General features: G+C 49.9%; 1 protein-coding gene across 45 annotated transcripts in view; it reads left to right on the forward strand.

The window, feature by feature from the left end:
- MAP4 (microtubule associated protein 4) overlaps positions 1-20125 on the forward strand; it is a 145978-nt gene that overhangs the window by 100864 nt on the left and 24989 nt on the right. For 3 of the 45 annotated variants that reach the window (XM_086850927.1, XM_086851067.1, XM_086850996.1), the window contains exon 1: positions 210-10227. The exons of the other annotated variants lie outside the window; for them this stretch is intronic. In XM_086850927.1, coding sequence (XP_086707053.1) covers positions 8748-10227 — 1480 coding nt within the window. In that variant the 5' untranslated portion in view covers positions 210-8747. Of the gene's footprint in view, positions 1-209; positions 10228-20125 lie in introns of those variants that run through there. 45 annotated transcript variants of the gene reach the window in all.

Genomic DNA, 20125 nt, shown 5'->3' on the forward strand with positions numbered 1-20125 from the left:
TGTGCTGCTCTCAGGGGCTCTGGGGATGCTTGCCTGGCTGATGGTGCTGGTTCCAGAGCTCCACGTTGGGGTTTGGTTTGTTTGGAGCGAGTTCTGCAAATCCTGGGCAGTGTTTGGGGAAATTGCACTCCTGGAGGTGGAGCTGCCTTGGTTTCTGCCTCCTGAGGCTGCTCAGGGATGCAGGATGGCAGGGCAGGGAGTGTTGTGTCCCTGTTTTGGCAGGCTCTGGGTTTATCCCACCCCAGCTGCATCCCCTTCTCCTCCTGCAGCTGCTTTGGCTTGAGCCTCCTTGAGCCACTTCATCCACAAAATGTGTTTCTTTCTAGAATCAGAACCTTTCCCAAAGCAGCTCTAACAAAACAATGGTGGGGCTGATGTAAATTTTGGGACTTTATCCCTCTCAGGAGACTTTGGATGGGCTGGTCAGCATCCAGGGCTGGGCACCCTGGCTCTTCTCCAGGGAACAAGGTCCCTGTGCTCATAGGAAATGAGCTGGAATTCATCCCATAGAACTGAACCCAGTTCTTAGAAATTTTAAACTACGGCTAGAGATGAAATGACAAATATTCTTGTACTTGTGCTCATTCTAAAGCTTCCTCAGAAAGAGTTGTTGGCATCTCTGTGAACCCCACTCTGCCAAGATGGGCCGGGAAGTTTTTCCCTGCCCTCGGGTGCTCTCTGTTTTTGCCTTGTCATCAGCCATGAAAGTTTGTTGCTGTTCCTGCAGAGTTTCTTGCTGCCAGTTTGCATGATGCAGCCACTAACTCACCAGAGCCCGAGCTCCAGAGTGCCTTAACATGCTGCTGGGGTTTTTGAGAGGTTTTGTAATTTTAATGAGTGTTGCATAACCTGGTGTAGTTCTATTTTAGTGGAAATGGTGTTCTCTGCATGAACCTGTGCCTGCAGAAGTGATGCTCTTTGCTGCATGATGCAACAAAACAAAGGGAAAGCTGAAGGCAGCATCTTTTACAAAACCAACATCTCTTCAAAGCCTTTGCATTGTCTGCCAGGAGTTTTGGAAAGAAAAGCTCCTCCTGAACACCTTGCACGGATTGGAGGAGCCGTGGCTCAGAGTAGCACTGCAGCCTGGAGTAAATTGGCACAAACTTTGCACCTGGAAGTTGTCCTGGTGTGAGTTTACTCAGGGCTTTGATAACCTTCCACTGCTTTCCTCCTTTCAGCACTTTGAAGAGTTTGGTTTGTTGAGGTTTCTCAGAGGGGCTCAGAAGCTCTGAATTCCCCCAGAGGGTGTGAGGCACTGCCCAGGCTCCCAGGGAATGGGCAGAGCTCCAGGACATCCCTCAGGGATGCCCTGGGATTCTTGGGGTGCAGGGCCAGGAGCTGGATCAGTGATCCCAGCTCAGGAGCTGCCACAGTTCCATGGCTCAGCTTGTTTTGGAGCTCTTGGTGCCGTGTTCCCACAGATCCAGAATCCCAGGATTGTCACTCTGATTGGGAACGGAGATAAAGAACGACACTGACTCTCAAGGGAGTCACAACAGGAGAATCTCTCTAGTTTATTGCTCTAGGCTTGTCTTATAGACAGATACGTGGAAAAGTACAGAAAGGAAACTCTTATTGGTTAGTAAAGTGCTTCATCACCATCATTGGTCAGGGGGGCTCACCACCCCCCTGACTCTCTCCTGCAAGGAAAACAAGAGGACAGACAAACAGCACCTGGCAGTTGTTTTCTGTCTCTGAGGATTGTTTTGAAATCCTATGAGGTTCTCAGGCTAGCTTCTCAGGCAGGACTGAGAGGCCATGGGCCTGCAGTTTCTGCAGCTCCCTGCAGCCTGTTCCAAAGCTAGCATCCATACCAGGATCATTAGGGTTGGAATTCTGTGCCCAATCCCCACCAGAGCCCCGAGTGCCACGTCCAGCCCTTCCTTGGGCACCTCCAGGGATGGACACCGAGCCTCCCTGGGCAGCCCATTCCCAGAAATGCAGATCCATGAGCGAGGCTGTTGTCTCCTCTGTGGGAACCCTGCATGGAGCAGCTGCTCCACGAGCTGCAGACCCCCACGAGGCCTGGCTGCATCCCTCAGCTGGCACCAGTGGTGTGGAAGTGCCCAGAGCTCCGTGAAGGGAAAGGTGCTGAGATCCCTGACTGTGCTCACAGAACCAGGGAATTGTTCAGCTTGGGAAAGCCCAGCCTTTAACCCCAGCACTGCCAAGGCCACCGCGTTCCCCAGTGCCACCTCCACACGTTTTCTGACTGTTTCCAGGGCTGGTGGCTGCAGGGATCTGGCTGTGAAAGTCCAGCTGTCACAGGGACTGGGTGACATCTTTTCATTTCATCCATGTCATTTTTCATTTCATTGATGTTGCTGGGTGACATTCCTTTCATCCCCTCCGCGTGCCTGTTTGTGCTCCTGTCGTGTGGCAGTGGCACGCTCAGGGCTTTGGAACCTTTGGCTCTTGGCCAACACCTCACCTGTGACTGTCAGGTAGGACTGGGAGGTTCCCACTCCACACCTGGCAGCCTCACAGGATCCTGGAATGGGTTGGGTTGGGTTAGGAGGGACCTTCAGGATCATCCAGAGCCACCCCTGCCATGGCAGGGACATCTCTGTCACCATCCCAGGCTGCTCCAAACCCCATCCAGCCTGGCCTTGGGCACTGCCAGGGATCCAGGGGCAGCCCCAGCTGCTCTGGGAATTCCATCCCAGCCAGGAATTCCTTCCCAATATCCCAAAATCCAACCAGTGGGAGCCATTCCCTGTGTCCTGCCCCTCCATCCCCTGTCCCTTTCCACCTGTGTTTCTTTCCCCTGCTGGGCAGGCTGTGATTTACTCCCAACTGAGGCATTTTGGAGAACCTCCTGCTGAAGTTCAGTGATGAAATCTCTTTAGGCAGGCTCCCATGTCCCACACTGTGTGTTCCAGGATAACAGGATGCTTCCCTAAAAACATCAGCTCCTGTCTGTGCTGCTAAAATAGTTCCCAGTGTTGTGATCCAGCTCCCTCGGGAGTCATGGCAACTGTGATGCTTCAGATTCCTCTCTCTGACGGAAGCTGGATCCATCTCCTGGAAATTAGGCCTTGCACACTTCTGTAATTTTATTTTTTTTTTTTCTATTTTTGACTGTGCAGCTTAAGGAACATTGGCTGTAAGGCTGATCATGCAATTCTTGAGTTTAATCCCTTATCCCTCTTTTGGGTTTATTTGAGGTTCTCATTGTTGTCATTGCCATTGGAAGAACTGCCCCAGAGCCTCCTGGAAAATTATTTTATATTTTTTAATGTCAGGAGGCAGCTGAGCTGATAACAGAAACACGACAGGCATTATCAGCCTTTACAATGGGACCAAACCTTTGTGTGAATTAAAACTCAGTTTGGGAATTAGAGATGACAGTGTGGGTCCTAAATCCTCTATTTCCAAGGAGGTGCTGGGGATGGTTGAGGGGGAAATGATGGGAAGTGAAATTGGGCTGTTGGATTCTGACCTGCTGCTGACATCCCCCTGCACTCCTTGAGCTCTATTTCCCAGGGAAACTTGCAAAAGATACATTTTTTCTTCAATCTGTCCTTGAAGAATAGTGGATTTTTCAAAAAAAGAAATTAATTTGTTTCAGTGTTTGGGGGCTGTATCCTCTTATGGATTTTTGATTTGCATAAGCTGTTCAGCCCAGGATCCCAGTGCTCATTGCACAGCTCAGTTTGCTCCTCAATTCCTGCCCCAAATGGGGGCTGGGGGGGTCTCTTGGAGTGCTCATCTCATTCCTGAATCCCTCTTTCCTTCCATCCATCCCCATCCCTGCAGCTGCCTCCTGTCCCCAGCCCGTGCCAGCCTGCCACAGTCAGATTTCTCAACACTTTGTGTGCAAATCAGATACATTTAAAAGCAAGAAATGCCCATCCCTGTCTAATGAGAGGATTTGTTTTGCTTTTGCAGCCACAGTGAAGCTCTTGCTGTAAATATTTTCTTTTCCTGCCCGGTTACCATTATTTTAAGTGGGTCTAGCTTTTGCACAGTAAAATAATATCAGGTTTGTCGTTCTCCTGTGGGACCCCAGACTGTAACTGGGTTTGTCTGACAGGAATTCATCAGCTAATTAACGTTGTGTTAATCAGGCCAGGGGCTGGAGGATGTGTAGGTGCAGCCAGTCATCCTGAGATCATCAGCACAAACCGTGGTGCAGGAGCTGGTACAGACAGAGCTGCTTTGGAAACGCTCAGTGTCGTCATATTGCAGCCTGTTCATTAATTAAAGACCTGCTAATTGTCCCAGAGGGCTGTGTGGGGGAGCTGAGCCCCTCAGGTCTGTGAGTGTGAGGAGCTCTTGGGCCCAGCCCTGGAGCCAGCCTGGTCCAGCTTGAGCAGGAGCTTTGGTTCAGGTGCTGCTTCTGGCCCTGGCTGGAGCCTGAGCTGAGCTTACAGGATGTTTTCCCAGAGCTGCAGCTCTGCAGTGCTGGGTGCTCAGGGGTCTCTGGTGCAACAGGAACGCAGAATCCCAAATGGTTTGGGTTGGGAAGAACCTCAAACCTCACCCAGAGCCACCCCAGCCATGGCAGGGACACCTCCCACCATCCCAGGCTGCTCCAAACCCTGTCCAGCCTGGCCTTGGGCACTGCCAGGGATCTGGGACAGCCCCAGCTGCTCTGGGAATTCCATCCCAGCCAGGAATTCCTTCCCAAAATCCCATCTAAAGCCACCCTCCTGTCCTGTCCCACCCACAGCTCTCTGTTCTTCCCAGGTTGCCCAGACCAGCTGGATCCCAGAGCAGATCCCTGGTTTTTCCCAGCTGCTTTCCTGCCCTGTTTCCTACCCAGGTCCTGGTTTCTCTCCAGCTGGATGCAGCTCTCCCTTGGCCAGGCTTCCCGTGCTTGATTTCCTTCCTTTATTTTATATTCCTGCTCATCCTTGATTTTCAAGAAAAGCTGGGAGCGAAACAAATCCACTTGTGGCTGCAGATTGTGCCAGGCTGAGGCTGCTGACCACATTTGGACAGTGATGCTGTTTAACTTTCTGGGGAAATCTGAATTCCAGGCATCTTTTCCTGGCTGGTGTCTGTGGCTTGTGCATCATTTGGTGAATTTTGTGTTGCCTCTTCTCGGTTTCCACTATCAAATACCCCCACAATAAGCAAATATTGAGTTGGAAGCACTCTGAGCGTGTTTGATTTCTGGTTTTGGCTGATCTCTGGTTTTTGATGTAAATTCCAAAGCAGGATTTGATCTGTAAATGACCCGTCCTATAAAACATGAGGCTGTGTTAAGGTTTGTACAGCTCCACACCTTTGCAATGTTCAGCTTAGGTTCTGGTGGTCAGAATCCTAAATATCCCAGTTTTATCCTTGAGCCTGGATTCTTGCAGCCTGTGGGAAGAAGTGAAGTGAGTGAGCAGAGGTGTCAGGCTGCTTCCACACCCTGTGTGTGTGTGTGTGAGCACACGGGGCAGGGGCTGTGGAAATCCCAATTTCCTGGACACCCAGAGCTTGCCTCGTGCCTCTGATTGCTGTTCTTGGTAATAACTCTTAATTAGAGACCACACCAGCGAGGCTGGCACGGAGGAGCTCATCATCCTGGCAAGTGATGTTGCCTTAGAAACCAGCACAAGAGGCTGCACAGAAACCATTCTGTTAGATTAAAGCAAAGTAAAAAAAAAACCCAGAGCATTAGCAGGGATAAGTAATAGCTTCGGGAGTGAGGCAAAAATAGAAGCACTAGGCTGATTCATCTGCTGAGGCTGGGAGGCTGCAGATTGGGTACCAGAGCTGACGTGGGATGTAGCGATCTCCGCCCGCTGCGGGGACTGGCACAGCCCAGTTCCACCTGGAGCAGCCCAGGGAGGGCACAGGCATCCCTTGGGAATGGCTGTCCTTGGAAAAGGATCAGCCAGAGCATCCCAGGAGATGTGGGTGGCTGCAGGGGTGGTGGGTGATGGAGCTGGGACCGTGCTGGGTGTGTCAGCAGCCCGGACAGGCTGGTCTGTGTCAGCTCTGGCTGCAGGGCAGGACAGGAGTTCATGGGGATGGAAGGATGTGAAGAGGCAGAATAAACCCTTTCTCCTGGAGACCAGGCTGCCCTCACCTCGGGGATTTCATGAGGATGTAGGGATGTGAAGAGGCAGAACAAACCCTTTCTCCTGGAGACCAGGCTGCCCTCACCTCGGGGAGGGAGTGGGGAGCTGGACCAAGGCCTGATTTACAGGATCTTGTAGTGATGTCTGCTCCTGCCTGCCATCAAAGGTGCTGGAGAGCCCAGAGGAGAGGGAAAACTCCAGATCTGGTACCTGAAGAGTAGAAAATCTTCCTCCACGTTGAACTGAGGGTAAAAGCAGTGATTTGGCTCCTTTGAGGGTGTCTGACTCCCCCTTCCAGCCCAGCTCTGCTCCAGTGAGACCCTCCCTTACCTGAGCCACCTCTCAAAATCTGCCCAGCTCTGTGTTCTGAACATCCTTCCAGCCTTTCTGCCTCATTGACCAGTTTGCCTTTGAATTCTTCAGAATTTATTTATTTATTGTAGCCATTTTTAAAGTTTATGAGAATCTAAAGGACCAACAGGGAGCAAAGCCCTGGTGGGAGAGCTGCTGGTCACGGCTTGCTGGAAGAACACTGATAAATGGAAATGAAATGAAATTGGCTGGGTAAAAGATCTTTATCCAGGGCACTGGAGCTGGGATGGGGTCTGGGAGCAGCATGCAGTGGGCAGGAGGAAGCTGTTGGGAAGCTCTCAGTGGATGAACTCTGCATTACCTCCATTAATGTCCTGAGAGATTAAATACTGGATGAGTGTGGAGATTTTTCATAGCTAAGCATTCTCCTGCTTCCGAGCATCCCAGGTATTGACTGTGGTTCATTTCCTGCATTAGAAAATATTATTTAATAAAGCAGCAGCAGAGGCTGGGACTGGCTGTACACTGACCTGGAATCAGGCTTTTCTTCCCTGCGATGTAAATCCCTTCCATCACCCTGGGCTCTGAAGTACCAGCCCCAAAATCAAAGAGGGTTTTCTCCTCTGTTAAAAAATGGTAGGTGTTTGCTTTCTTTTAAAAAAAAAGATATAAAAATCAAATATTTACCTCCTAGGTGGTTTCAGAGAGCTTTAGAGGGCTGCCCTCGCTCCTGGGGAGCTTTAAGGGATCTGTGATGGATTGAGATTTCCTGTAAAAAAAAATCTCAGCTTGGATTGAGTGAGGAATGGAGGAATAACAGGAATTCCATGGGGTCAGAGGAACTCAGGGCCTGCCAGACTGGGGAGCAGAGTCAGTACTTTGAGAGTGAGCAAGTGCTTGCAAACATTATTCCCACATCAGGGAGGAGGGAGAGCACGAGCCGTGAGCTGAGAGCCCATTTCCCACAGCAAGACACCTCGGAATATTTTAAAGCAGAAAAAAAAATCATTGAGGCTCTTTGAGAAGTGAAGGTTGTGGGTGGAACTATTCTGGTTAATTAGAGGATGTCAGGAAAGATTCATATAACTTACAGTTCCTTAGTCATTGTTTTTAAATATAGCAGTGCCTTAAATCCCAAGCTTAAATACAAGCAGATAAATGTGTGGATTGTAGCATTTCTCACAGCAGGTTCAATTCAGGGGGCGTAGTGGAACTTGCAAGCTCTGGCTATAAAAATACATTTCTCTCAGTTCAACTCGAGCAGGGGAGGCCTTTTCCATGAGCTCTGAGGACATTTTCTCCAGGGTGGTTGGTGTGTTGTGACCCTGCTTCAGAGAGCAAAATCTGCCCCAGTCAAGGATTAAGCTGCACCAGACACTTAAGAATAAAAGCTGAATCTGCAGTTTGGTGTTGATGCAGCCTCTGAGCAACCTCCAGCCCAGTTTAAGCAGGGGAATGGTGTCCAAATCCAGGCTCCCAGCTGGAAAAACCCTGTGCTGGAGCAGAGGTGGTTGAGGAGGGCACATCAGAGGTGTTGAGGCTGAGTTGGGATGGATCAACACAAAGTGTGAGTGAAATATGACAGAAAAATCCACCTGCAAGCACGACAGCAAGCAATGGAAGTTTATATTTTTGTCAGCTGGGGCACAGGTCTGGCTTGTCTGGCGGATTCTGTGGACCCCGAGAGGCAGCTATTTCAAAACACAGATATGTGGCATCTTTAAATCAGCTAAAAATACTGTAAGGTGTGTTCATGTTGAAAAAAAAATATATAATTGAAATGAATTTTGCTGTATTTGAGGCTCCAGGAGCTTTCCCATCCCATATCCCATCCCATCCTTTTCAGCTTTGTCCTCTTGCTTACGGGAATTGTGAAATCCTCATTACAGCAGGACTTGTGATCAGTGTTGACTCCAAAAGAATATATTAAAATTCAGAGAAAACAAAGCCCTTGTGCTGAAAGAGCCCATTCTGCACTGTGCTTTTGTGGGGAGGGTGCCGTGCTTGGGTTTTGTTTGCGGGGGGAATCGCTGAGCTCGGCTCCTGCGCGTTCCTGGAACGCCTCATCAGCAGGAATCGATCCCGATAAAGGCATCGATCACAGCAGAGCAGAAAGGAGAGGCTGAAATCCCCCCCCCAGTGATGTCGGGACCCCCCCAAAATCCGCTCACACCGAAACCCTGAGCCGACCAAACCCAAGGAGCCTCAATCCGGGGCCGTGCGCTCGCCCTTTCCTGAATTCCTGAGGATTCTCCACAAAAGGATGCGAGCTGCCGCTTTCTTTTGAACTAGCGGCTGGCTGCAGCAAGAGGAGGCGACGGCGCAGGGGGTGGGGAGGACGAGGTTTTGTCACGGAACCGAGGGGCACGGCGTGGCGTCACGGCAGCGAGCCCGGGCTGCGGAGCCAGCGCGATGTCCCTGTCCGAGCAGCAGCACGACTACAGCCCGCTGGGCAAGGGCAAGAGCCCCGAGAGCTTCCCCACAGCCTTCCATCGCATGGAGTCCACCAAAGACTTGGGGAAAAGCGAATTCGAGTGGCAGAGGACGGAGGGGAAGCTGAACGAGATCGGCTTGAGCGTGAACACGGGGGGAACGATTAAGGATGGGCTGGTTAAGAACGTTGGTTTCACGGATGAGGACAAGCTGTGCTTCTTCGAGGGAAAATTAGACAAAGAGCTAAAAATAGCTCAGAAAGACAAAAGAGAAATTGAGGTGCCGGGGAAGAAATACCAGGCGGCTGCAGGTCACCTTGAGAGCTGGTCCTTGATTTCAGAGACGTTTCCTTCTGCAGAAGGGAGCTTCGGGAACCCCAAAGCCACCGATTTCCGCGTGGGACAGGTGGGAGCTGAGAAAACCGGTCCGGGGCTGGGTAAAAATGAAGCCATCACCGACCAAGAGAAAGCCGTGGGCAAGGCTGGGATGGAGAGCAAATGCCAGCCGGAGCCGAAGCTGCCCCATCTATCCGTGCCGGAGAGCGATGCCAGCAAATACATGAAGGAGCAGGAGATCAGTGTCTGGAACCCCAATTTCCACCCTGTCCTGCCCAACGACTCGGGCTCCAAAGAATCGGCCGTGAAGAAAGATGGAGCCCCCGGTTATCGCGTCCTCGGGGTGGGCAATGACAGCTACGGGCAGAGCGGGCTCTCTGCCCCCAGCACCGCGGCCAAGGCGGCTCCTCCGACCACCACGGTGGAGCTGGCCCAGGACGAGTCCAAAAGCAGCGACCTGAGCGAGAGCCCCGAGCTGGAGGAGGAGATGGAGGAGCAGCTGGGCTCTGAGGGCAGTTTGCTGGCCAGGGCTGCCCACCAGAGGAAGGCGATGAGGCGTGCGATGTCAGAGTGCTCTCACTTGTCGGTGCCCCTAACCCTTAACCTGGCCGATAAATACCCTGAGCCGGTGCTTAGAGAAGACGTCGCCACTGGGCTGCTCTCTCCTAACAGCAGCCTGACCCAGAGCCGCAGCCCCACGGCCGGCAAGCCCAGCGCCCCGATGAAGAGGTCGCTGACGGAGGAAGCGGCGGCCGCTGCCGGTCCCGCAGCCCCGGGCAGCCCTGGCCCCGCCGCGCTGCCCCCGGCCCCGCCGCCCGAGGAACCGGCAGCCAAGAAACGCGAGGAGTGCAACGGCAGCAACTCGCTGAAAAAAGAGCTGGGCAGCCCGAGCGTGTTCCACAGCAAGCTGGAGCAGATCCCCGAGCTCGGCAGCCAGGACAAAGAGCGGCAGGAGAAGAGGGACAAGAGGGACGGCGGCGATGGAGCGCCGGGGCTCGATGCTCCCAAAAGCAAAGGCACCGAGCTGGAGCCCGGCAAAGCGGCTCCTCTGGAAAGAAAAGAAATGGAGGTCAGCAACGTGCAGAGCTCTCCGGCTCCAAAGCAAGGAGATTTAGCACGTGATGGTATGTTAATAATTTCTACCTCGCCGGGCAGGGAGCGGACAGGAGCTGGGGAGTGCCCGGTGACTTCGGAGCCCGGGAGGGCGCAGGGGGCACCGGAGACACCGGCAGGCAGAGCAAAGGAGGGGTTTTCACACAGATAAAAATAGAGGGGAAATGGGGAAAATGAATTGCCCAGCGTCAGCTGTCAGTGGCTTGTTGGGATGCTAAACTTGAGCGATGGATTTTCCAACCCGTGGCATCCACAGCGGTCCCCGGCCGTGCCCTCCTGCCACCCTTCCCCAGAGCTGAGCTACCCCCTGGTCATGAGCTGCATTGTGAGAGCAGGGTGAGAGCAAAAGTTAAAACCTTTTAAAACCCTGCCAAAAAAAAAAAAAAATTCTGCGGATTGTGCTTTTCCCGTAAGCTTCTGGCACCTTTTTCTGTTTCTGTTTGAGGGGAGCACAAGAGTGATGATGGGTGGAATGATTTATGGAGTTAAGCTCTTCCCGGTGCTGAAATTCAAAGTGGAATTTCCCTGTCGCTTTCTGGAAGCTCTTTCCCAAAACCCCTCGTTTGAATGGAGCCGTTCCCGTTCCAAGGGTCAATAGCAGCTTGTTGTATTCTGTGGGGTTTGTTGTTTCAATGGTGCTGTGGTGTATGAGGTCACTCTTCCCGGATTTAAAATCTGTGAGAAGAGTAGTTAATCTTTGTTCTCCCGCCTGGAACAGCATCCCTGTGTCCCCCTTGCCAGCCCCAGCCAGCAATAAACCTGCTTTTTTCCCAGATTTTGGATGCCACCACGGTGTTTGTGCTTTGTCTGTGGCCCCCATTAACGAGAGGAGAGGAAAATGTGTCAGGGGATAAAGACAAAAGATTTGCAAGGGAATTTTTTGCATCCTTTGGTAGCTGGTTTGTCCCTCGGAGGAGCCATGTGAAATGGAAACTGTCCCGTTGTCAGGGAGGGTAAAACTCGGCTGTGCAGAGGGGTGAGCTCCTCATCTGAACCCCAAAACACTCGGGGCAGGGCAGTCCCCGAGGGGGCTGTGCTCACACAGCCCTGGATTTCTTCTCCTCTGCCTTTGTGGTGTGTGAGTGACACCCCATGGTCACTCTGGCGGCTCTCGCTGGCTCCGGCCATCGCCCTGCAGCCAGCGGTCACTCACCGCTGCCGGCCCTAATTAGGGTTCTCTAATCATCAGGTTTCTCTTAATTATTTCTCTAAGATGCTTCAGTTTCCAGTCTCCTGTTTGGGAAGCTGTGGAACAAGGTTTGGGCAGTACAAACTCCCCTCTGTGATGTTCCTCACGTGTCTCACCTTTTCATGAAGCGCAAAATCCCGGCGTGGGCTGCGCTGGAGGGACCTCAAAACCCACCCAGAGCCACCCCTGCCATGGCAGGGACACTTTCCACCATCCCAGGCTGCTCCAAATCCCTTCCAGCCTGGCCTTGGACACTTCCAGGGATCCAGGGCTGTTGAGGATGGGGAGATTGTTCCCTTTCCATCCTCTCTGTTGTTCCCCGGTTCCTCGCGCTCGGCTCGGGGGACAGATTTGAAGCTCTGGTAGCCGTGGCTGGGGTGGTGGCAGCAGCTCAGGAGTGCAGCCCTGGCTCCTTGGAGGCTGAGCAGAGCTCCTGGCAGGCAGGTGGGAGCCACTGGCTGTCCTGAGGGGGTCACAGGGAGGTCCTGGCTCCAGCCAAGGTCGGACAGGACACCCAGGGATGTTCCCTGAGGCTCCCTCGTGGTCACCTGGGCTTGATTTTGTACCTGAACCTTGGAGGGTCGTCAGCTGTCTTGGGAACTGAAACATGGAAAGAGAGTAAAGAGATGTCAGCAGCAAACGTGAAGCAGAAAAAAACCCCAAAATTACATATTTGTGCACACTTTTCACTTCACAGAGTTCTCAGGGTGAGGGGGTTTGACCCTCACAGAGTTTCGGGGCGTTGCTGACATCTTTTGTGTCCCAGGTTTTTTGGGGTTTGATGACACCTTTCATGGCACACTTTGAGGGGTTTGCTGATACTTTCCACGTCCCAGGTTTTTTGGGGTTTGATGACACCTTTCATGCCACACTTTGAGGGGTTTGCTGATACTTTCCATGTCCCAGGTTTTTTGGGGTTTGCTGATACTTTCCATGTCCCAGATTTTTTGGGGTGGTGGTGTTTGCTGACACTTCCCACATCCCAGTTTTTGGGAATTGCTGACACCTGCCCTGACACCAAGGTTTAACTACAAGACAAATCAGCAACAAAGTTCATATTTTGGGGACCCAAATTTGGCTTGGCTGTCTGAAAGCACAGCTCTGTGGGATCTTTAAATCAGACAAACATTTAAAAGCTCATCTGAAGTGGATTGACATGTTTTCCCCAGAGGGGCTGAGCATCAGTGATGGAAAGGTCACTGAGATGGGAGTGCTCCGAGTGTTCTGGCTGAGTTGTGTTTTGCAGATGGTTTATTCAGATTGCCAAGGGTTTTTGTTGGGTTTTTTTTTAGCATTTGGTTTAAAATTTTGCTCTCACAATCTTTATTATAAAAGCTTGTTTGTTGTCCTTACAACCACTGAGTGAGCTGATAAAGAGATAACTGAGCTGGCAGAGCTCTCACAGGCATGAATATCATAGAATTTAAAAACATATTTTCTACTCTTTGTAATTTTTAGTCTTTTAATCTCTGGATTTATCCTCTCCTGGAAGCAAACAAAGCAACAAAATGTTTTCTGTGTGTGCAGTTTAGAGGATTTTTCAGAACGCAAGAGAAGCCAAACAGAAATTGCTCAGATGTTCCTGAAAAGCTTTCAAACTTTCTGTGCTGAGGATTTTTCTCTCTCCCCATTAATCAATCATTTATAGTAAAAATAACTCTCCCAGCAGGCAGTGCTGCCTGGAAGGTGGAGCTGATGTTAAATCTAAATCTAAACACTGTAAAGAATTGTTCAACCTGATCCAAATCATTTATATGGTATCTCCACTTAAAGCAGATTTCCTTGGTTCTGCCCACCCAGGATTGTGGGATTTTTTGCTGAGTATCTGCTCCTCTTGTGCTCTTTTAATAGAAAAGAATTTATAGAATTGTACATAAAACTTTTCTTGCTTGCAGACAGGTGGGTGTTGGTGTGATCACAGAATCCCAGGATGGTTTGACTGGAAGGGACCTTAAAGCCCATCTGGTGATGACACATTTAGTTTCATTTTAGTTTCATTTTAATTTCATTTTAGTTTCATTTTAGTTTCATTTTAGTTTCATTTCCTTTTAGAAACTGCCCTGAAGGTGCTCCAGGTCAAAGCCTGGCGTGCCCAGGGCAGGTATTTTCATCCAGGAGATGCTGGCTGCAGATCAGTCCTGGTCAGAGCTGAGCCCCAGGACCTGCCCAGCTCCCTCAGTTCCTCAGGGAACCAAATCTTCCCTGGAAAAGTGGTTGTGCTGTTCTCAGCATTAAGGACAGGGTTGTCAGTTCACAGTTGAGTGATTTATTGGCATTTATTTGTACCCAAATAAATCAGCTCCAGCAGTGTCACTGCCATGGGTGATGTTTTTCACCACTGCCTCCACCTTCTGCCTTCTCTTGGCGTCTCCTTGCGGTGTTTCCTGCTCTGAAACACCAGGAATTGGGTCTGTCACACCCAACACCAGCTCAGTGTCTGCTTCAGGAAGCCATCCTGGCTTTCCAAAGCTCGGGTTTCTTTATAATCCATAAAGCCCAGCATAACTTCCAGTCCAGATGGACTGGACTGGACTGAAAAAATCCAGATGGATTTTTTTCCCAGGAGAACTCTGTGGTTTAGATGAGCACAGAATCCAAGACTCCCAGCAGGATTGGGGGTGTGAGAGCCCTGGCCTGAGGTTTGCCCAGGTGGAGGCAGCGCTGCAGAGCTGCTGCTGGAGGGTTCCTGACCACGGGAAATGTTATTTATAACAGGGGAGAAAGGACAGGAATGATTGCAGCTGCTCTGGGCCTGCTTGGAGTTGGGGGATACTGAGGAACCTCGCTGGAATTCCTTGGATCATTAGTGACACCTTTGTGTTTGAGTGTTCCAGGACAGGATTGGTGTTATTTTGCATTTTGAACGGTGTGGAGCAGCAGTTTTCTGCCTTCAGACACTGAAAAGCTGGAGAGGGACTTTGGGCAGGACACAGGGAATGGCTCCCACTGGTTGGATTTTGGGATATTGGGAAGGAATTCCTGGCTGGGATGGAATTCCCAGAGCAGCTGGGGCTGTCCCTGGATCCCTGTGGGACAGTGGAGATGTCCCTGCCATGGCTGGGGTGGCTCTGGATGAGCTCCAAGGTCCCTCCCAACCCAAACCAGTCTGGGAATCTCTGAATTCCCTGTAAATACCCTGGGTGTCCCCTGGCACTGCCCGAGCTCAGGTGGCCACCTGGGGATTCTCTGGGGTTTCACCAACATTCAGAGCATCTTCAGGGCCAGCCTGGATCAGGAATTTGGGTCCTGTTTGTTCCCTGCTGGCCCCTGGCTCTCCTGCCCAGCTCTGGGGTGGTTTTGCTGTGCTCACTGCTGGGGAGGTGTTGCAGCAGCTCCTCAGCCCCACTTCGTGTCCTTTTGGGTAAACACGGGAGCCACTTCAGGATATTCTGATTGAGGATTTCCCTTGCTGGGGTAAAAATTGAGTCTTAACAATCCTGGAGCCTTACAAGTGCAGGTGAAGAGGACATCTGGTTTATTCTCTTGATAACGAGGGAAAATGTAGACACTGACTGATTGCATTTGTTGCCAAATAATTGCTGAGCCCTCTGCATTTGGGTCAAGCAGGAGATGTTGATTTAACCTTTTCTGGAGAGGAGGAAGCAGCTCAGGGTTGTATTCCTGCCCAAACAAAGCTTTGTTGTAGTTGTAGATACTTTTCTGTAGGACCCTTAGACAAAAAGGCTTGGTTTGAAGGTGGTTTTTGGGATGCAGCTGCTGCTGATGGATGAGGAAGGAGCTGCTGCCTCTCCATGCAGGTTTTGTTCCAGGGGTTGTTTACGTTCAAGAGGGAGAGTAAAGACAAGGCTGGTCATTGCCTTATTGCTTAATCTATTTCTCTTAATGGATTTTCAGCTGATGACTCTAATCCCGATGAGAATTATGGAGCTGTTTCATTGAATGATGTTTTAGTTCAGCTTAGCCTGCTAAATATCCCTGGTTGGGGATCTGGGGATGAAGGCTGGCCTGGTTCACGTTGGCTGCAGCTGTGGCAGGGCAGGTGACACAGGGAGCAGAGGGACAGCTGGCAGGGACAGCTTGCAGGGGATCCAGCCTCACAGAGCCTGGAGATGCTCCTTTATTAGAGGGGAAAAGGAATGGTGGGAAAATGTGGAATATCCTGAGGGTGAGGGACCCTCAGGGGTCATTGATCCAACCCCTGGCCCTGCACAATCCCCCCTGAGCATCCCTGGGAGCTCTGGCAGGGTTGGGAATGTGCCCCTTCCCTGGCCAGTGCCTCAGAAGGGGATTCAGATCCAACCTTTGCCCACCTTGGTGCCAGAAAACAGAAACCCTTCTGGCTTTTTGAGAGGAGCCCAAGATGGGATCTCCCAGGATCTTCCTCTGGACACGGAGGATGGATTTTTGGGAGTGCTTGCTCTTGCCTAAGCTGCTGGTTGGTGGTTGAGGAATAGCTGGACACAATTCTGTCATTTCTAAAACAGTGCAGGAACACGGCTTTACTCTCAAAAGATCCTCCTGGGTGCATTTCCCTAAGTGCTGTTGCCTCATTTTACTTCTGCAGGGAATAGAGACAGCAAAGCTTTTCAGATTTCGTGCCTGTTTGGGTTTTTTCACGCACAGTTGCAGCTTTCCTGAGAGCTGTTACTCAAAACTGAAGGTGAAGGGCTCTGTGAGGCTGAAGGTTTGTGTTTGCTCCCTCCTGGCTTCAGCTCAGCATCACCTCAGAACTCTGGTGCATTTGTAGGGTGGAGGTGGCACAAGGAGGATTTGTGTGGCTTTCCCCCAGTAAGGGGATTTGTAGGAATACAGAAAGAGAGAACAAAAAAAACCCCAAACCTCTGTCAATTCATAAATCCTAATGTTTGAAAGAGGGAAAAGCCAGGTGAAGATACATGGAAAAAAATTCCTGGTGAAGGTGGGCAGGCCCTGGGGAGGGGCTGGGATGGAATTCCCAGAGCAGCTGGGGCTGTCCCTGGATCCCTGGAAGTGCCCAAGGCCAGGCTGGAAGGGTTTGGAGCAGCCTGGGACAGTGGAAGGTGTCCCTGCCATGGAATGGGATGGGATGATCTTTAGGATCTCTCCATCCCAACCCATGCTGGGGTTCCATGATTCCATGATTGATTCCATGATTCCATGATTCCATGATTCCATGATTGATTCCATGATTGATTCCATGATTCCATGATTCCATGATTGATTCCATGATTGATTCCATGATTCCATGATTGATTCCATGATTCCATGATTGATTCCATGATTGATTCCATGATTCCATGATTGATTCCATGATTCCATGATTCCATGATTCCATGATTGATTCCATGATTCCATGATTCCATGATTCCATGATTGATTCCATGATTCCATGATTCCATGATTCCATGATTGATTCCATGATTGATTCCATGATTCCATGATTCCATGACACAGGCAGGGGCCAAACGAGACAGCCCAGCCTGGAAGAGGGAGCATGGAGAAGGGAGGTGGTTGTGGTTGCTGTCTGAAAAGTCATCAACGACAGGGAGGTTGTGAACAAGAGGAGACAGTTCTGTTTTTCCAGGATAAGAATATGGGTCAGCAAACAAAAATAGCAGCAGCAGCAGCAGCTGAAAGCAAACGGTGCTGGGTGACTTGTGAGAGGTTTCTGCAAAGCTGTGAAACAGCTTCTGCCAGCAGTTTGGGAACTGAGGGATCTCAGCTTTGTTTTATTTTACCAGGAGCTTGATCAGATATTGGAGGAGAAGATGTGGAATTGCACATCTGGGGATATTGGATTCCCCAGATGTGGAATCTCCATGGCTGGAGATGCTCAGAATAAAGCTGAGCACAGCCTGAGCAGTCTGGTGTAGCTGGAGTGGGGGATTGGGGTAAATGACCTCCCCTCATCCCTCCCACCCTGCCTCATCCTCTTACTCCAGTGGGGCTGCGTGTGCTGAGGAGCTGGAAGGTGATTTCCAGCCTGGAATTCACAGGATGGGCAGAGAGATGTATTTTGGGGGAGTGGGTGAGATGGGATTTTTCTCCTGGTTAGGAATTCTATTTACATATTTTTTTTTATATTTAATATATTTCTATATTAAATATATATATTTCTATATGAAATAAATATTTATATATATTAAATATATTTCTATATATTTACTATATTTCTATATTAAATATATATTTCTATATTAAGTATATTTCTATATTAAATATATTTCTATATTAAATATATATTTATATATATAAAATATATGTCTATATATTTACTATATTTCTATATTAAATATATATATTTCTATATTAAGTATATTTCTATATTAAATGTATTTCTATATTAAATATATGTTTATATATTTAATATATTTCTATATTAAATATATATTTTTATATTTCTATATTAAATACATTTATATATTTATTTTTATATTAAATATATTTATATATTTCTATATTAAATACATTTATATATTTATTTCTATATTAAATATATATTTATATATTTCTATATTAAATATATTTATATATTTATTTCTATATTAAATCCATTTCTATATTAAATTATTAAATTAATAATTTAAATTTAAATTTATAAAATTAAATATTTCTATAGTAAATATATTTAATATATTTATATTTTACATATAGATATTATATATTTATATGTAAAATATAAACATATTGAATTTTTTTACATATAAAGTTTTATTTACATATAAATACATGTATTTACCCATAATCAGGGGTTGGCTTCAGGAAGCCATGGGAGGAGCTGTGGGCATCCCTGTCTGCAGAGGGTGGTGCAGGTGTTTCCCTCCCAGGTGTGGGGTGGAGGCTCCCTTTGGGCTCCCTCCAGCCTGTGACAGCTCAGTGTCCCCTGAGGGGTGGCCCTGAGGTCCCACAGATCCAGAACGGATTGGCTTGGGAGGGACCTTTTAATAAACTCAGATAAATTTAATAAACTCATTAAATTCCCACCCCTGCCATGGCAGGGACACCTCCCACCATCCCAGGCTGCTCCAAACCCCGTCCAGCCTGGCCTTGGGCACTGCCAGGGATCCAGGGGCAGCCACAGCTGCTCTGGGAATTCCATCCCAGCCAGGAATTCCCAATTCCCAATATCCCAAAATCCAAGCAGTGGGAGCCATTCCCTGTGTCCTGTCCCTCCATCCCTTGTCCCCAGTCCCTCTCCAGCTCTCCTGGAGCCCCTTCAGGCCCTGCAAGGGGCTCTGAGCTCTGCCTGGAGCTTCTCCTCTCCAGGGGAACATTCCCAGCTCTCCCAGCCTGGCTCCAGAGGGGCTCCAGCCTGGCCCTGGGCACTGCCAGGGATCCAGGGACAGCCCCAGCTGCTCTGGGAATTCCATCCCAGCCAGGAATTCCATCCCAGTCAGGAATTCCATCCCAGCCAGGAATTCCCAATTCCCAATATCCCAAAATCCAACCACTGGGAGCCATTCCCACCTCCCCAGAAGGGCTCTCCAGCCCTGGCCCAGCTGCAGGGTGCAGTCCCCTTCCTTGGAGGGTTTAAAAGCCCTGTGGATGTGGCCCTTGGGGACAGGGGATGATGATGGCCTTGGCAGAGCTGGCTCCATGCTCTGAGAGGCTTTTCCAGGCTCAGCCATCCTGGGCTGACCCGCAGGATGTGCTGCAGCTTCTGCTGAGCTGCACTGGAGCTGCACAGGAGCCTTTGGAGAGAGACTCTGTCCACACTGGGGGGTTTGAAGGAAATGAGGGACAGACTGAGCTGAGCCTTGGGGACACCTTTGGCCTTCCCACAGCTGCCACAGGAGCTCTTCTGCTCTGTGCTGTTTTTGGGGGAGCCAAGACTCGTGAAGCCATTGCCTCGCCCACTTTGGCTGTGTCACGCCAGCTTTTGTCTCTCTGGAGGCACCTCAGGAGCCACCAGGAGAGGAGCAGCGAGGAGAGGAGTGAGAGTTTGAGGATGAAGCACGTTGAGAGTCTTCTCAGGCCCTGAATTCCCGTCCAGGTGGCTGCCAAGGCCGCAGCGGGGCCGGCTGTGGCTCCGAGGGGGGACACGTCCCTCGTCAGCCTCCTCGGTGGCCTGAGAGCTGCCTTTGCCATCTTCCAGATCTGCAGGAGGGCTGCTGCTCACTTCTAGCACAAAGAGCTAAATCTTGCTTTTCTGGGTGTGCTTTTGGCACAGATCATCTCGTTATTATTATTTATTCTGAATAATCACCACTGCTGATTTCTTCTGAGTCTTGTTCCCTCCCAGTCCGCTTCTGTCAAGCCCCACGTGGTGATGTTTGCTGGGTCGTTCATCCACCCATGGCAAGCACCCGGTTTCTGGAGACAAATTTATTTTAAAATCCCTTATTTTTAACTTGTTGGCATTCGTGGGGCTTTGCCAGATGTAGTTTTGGGCTCTGTGGGTGATCTTGGCTGAGCGTTGGGATGGGTTGGCCAAGCTCACCCTGCACCAAGCGCTCCAGAGTGGGTCCAGGTGGGATGAACCTGGTGTGGGTCTGGCTGTGCTCACAGGAACCTGGAGAGCTGGGTGGAGGCTAGGAAGGTTTGGAGCACTCCAGCAGCAAGAATCTCAAACACTGGAGTGGGGCTTTTCCAGGGAATGCTGGAGCTGGAGCCCAGGAATGTCCCTGCAGGTGTTGCTGTTATATTTAGGGGTGGGCTCCTTCCTCACTGCTGCCTGTAAAACCCCAAACTGAATCCTGGAGTTTGTGGGTTTAGGGGTTATTGTGGAGTCACTGGTGCACTTGAGTGAATTAAGATTTAAGATTTTTTAAGAATTCCAG

Source organism: Cyanistes caeruleus, chromosome 1 (genome assembly GCF_971803275.1).
Source record: "Cyanistes caeruleus chromosome 1, bCyaCae1.hap1.1, whole genome shotgun sequence".
Taxonomy (NCBI): domain Eukaryota; kingdom Metazoa; phylum Chordata; class Aves; order Passeriformes; family Paridae; genus Cyanistes; species Cyanistes caeruleus.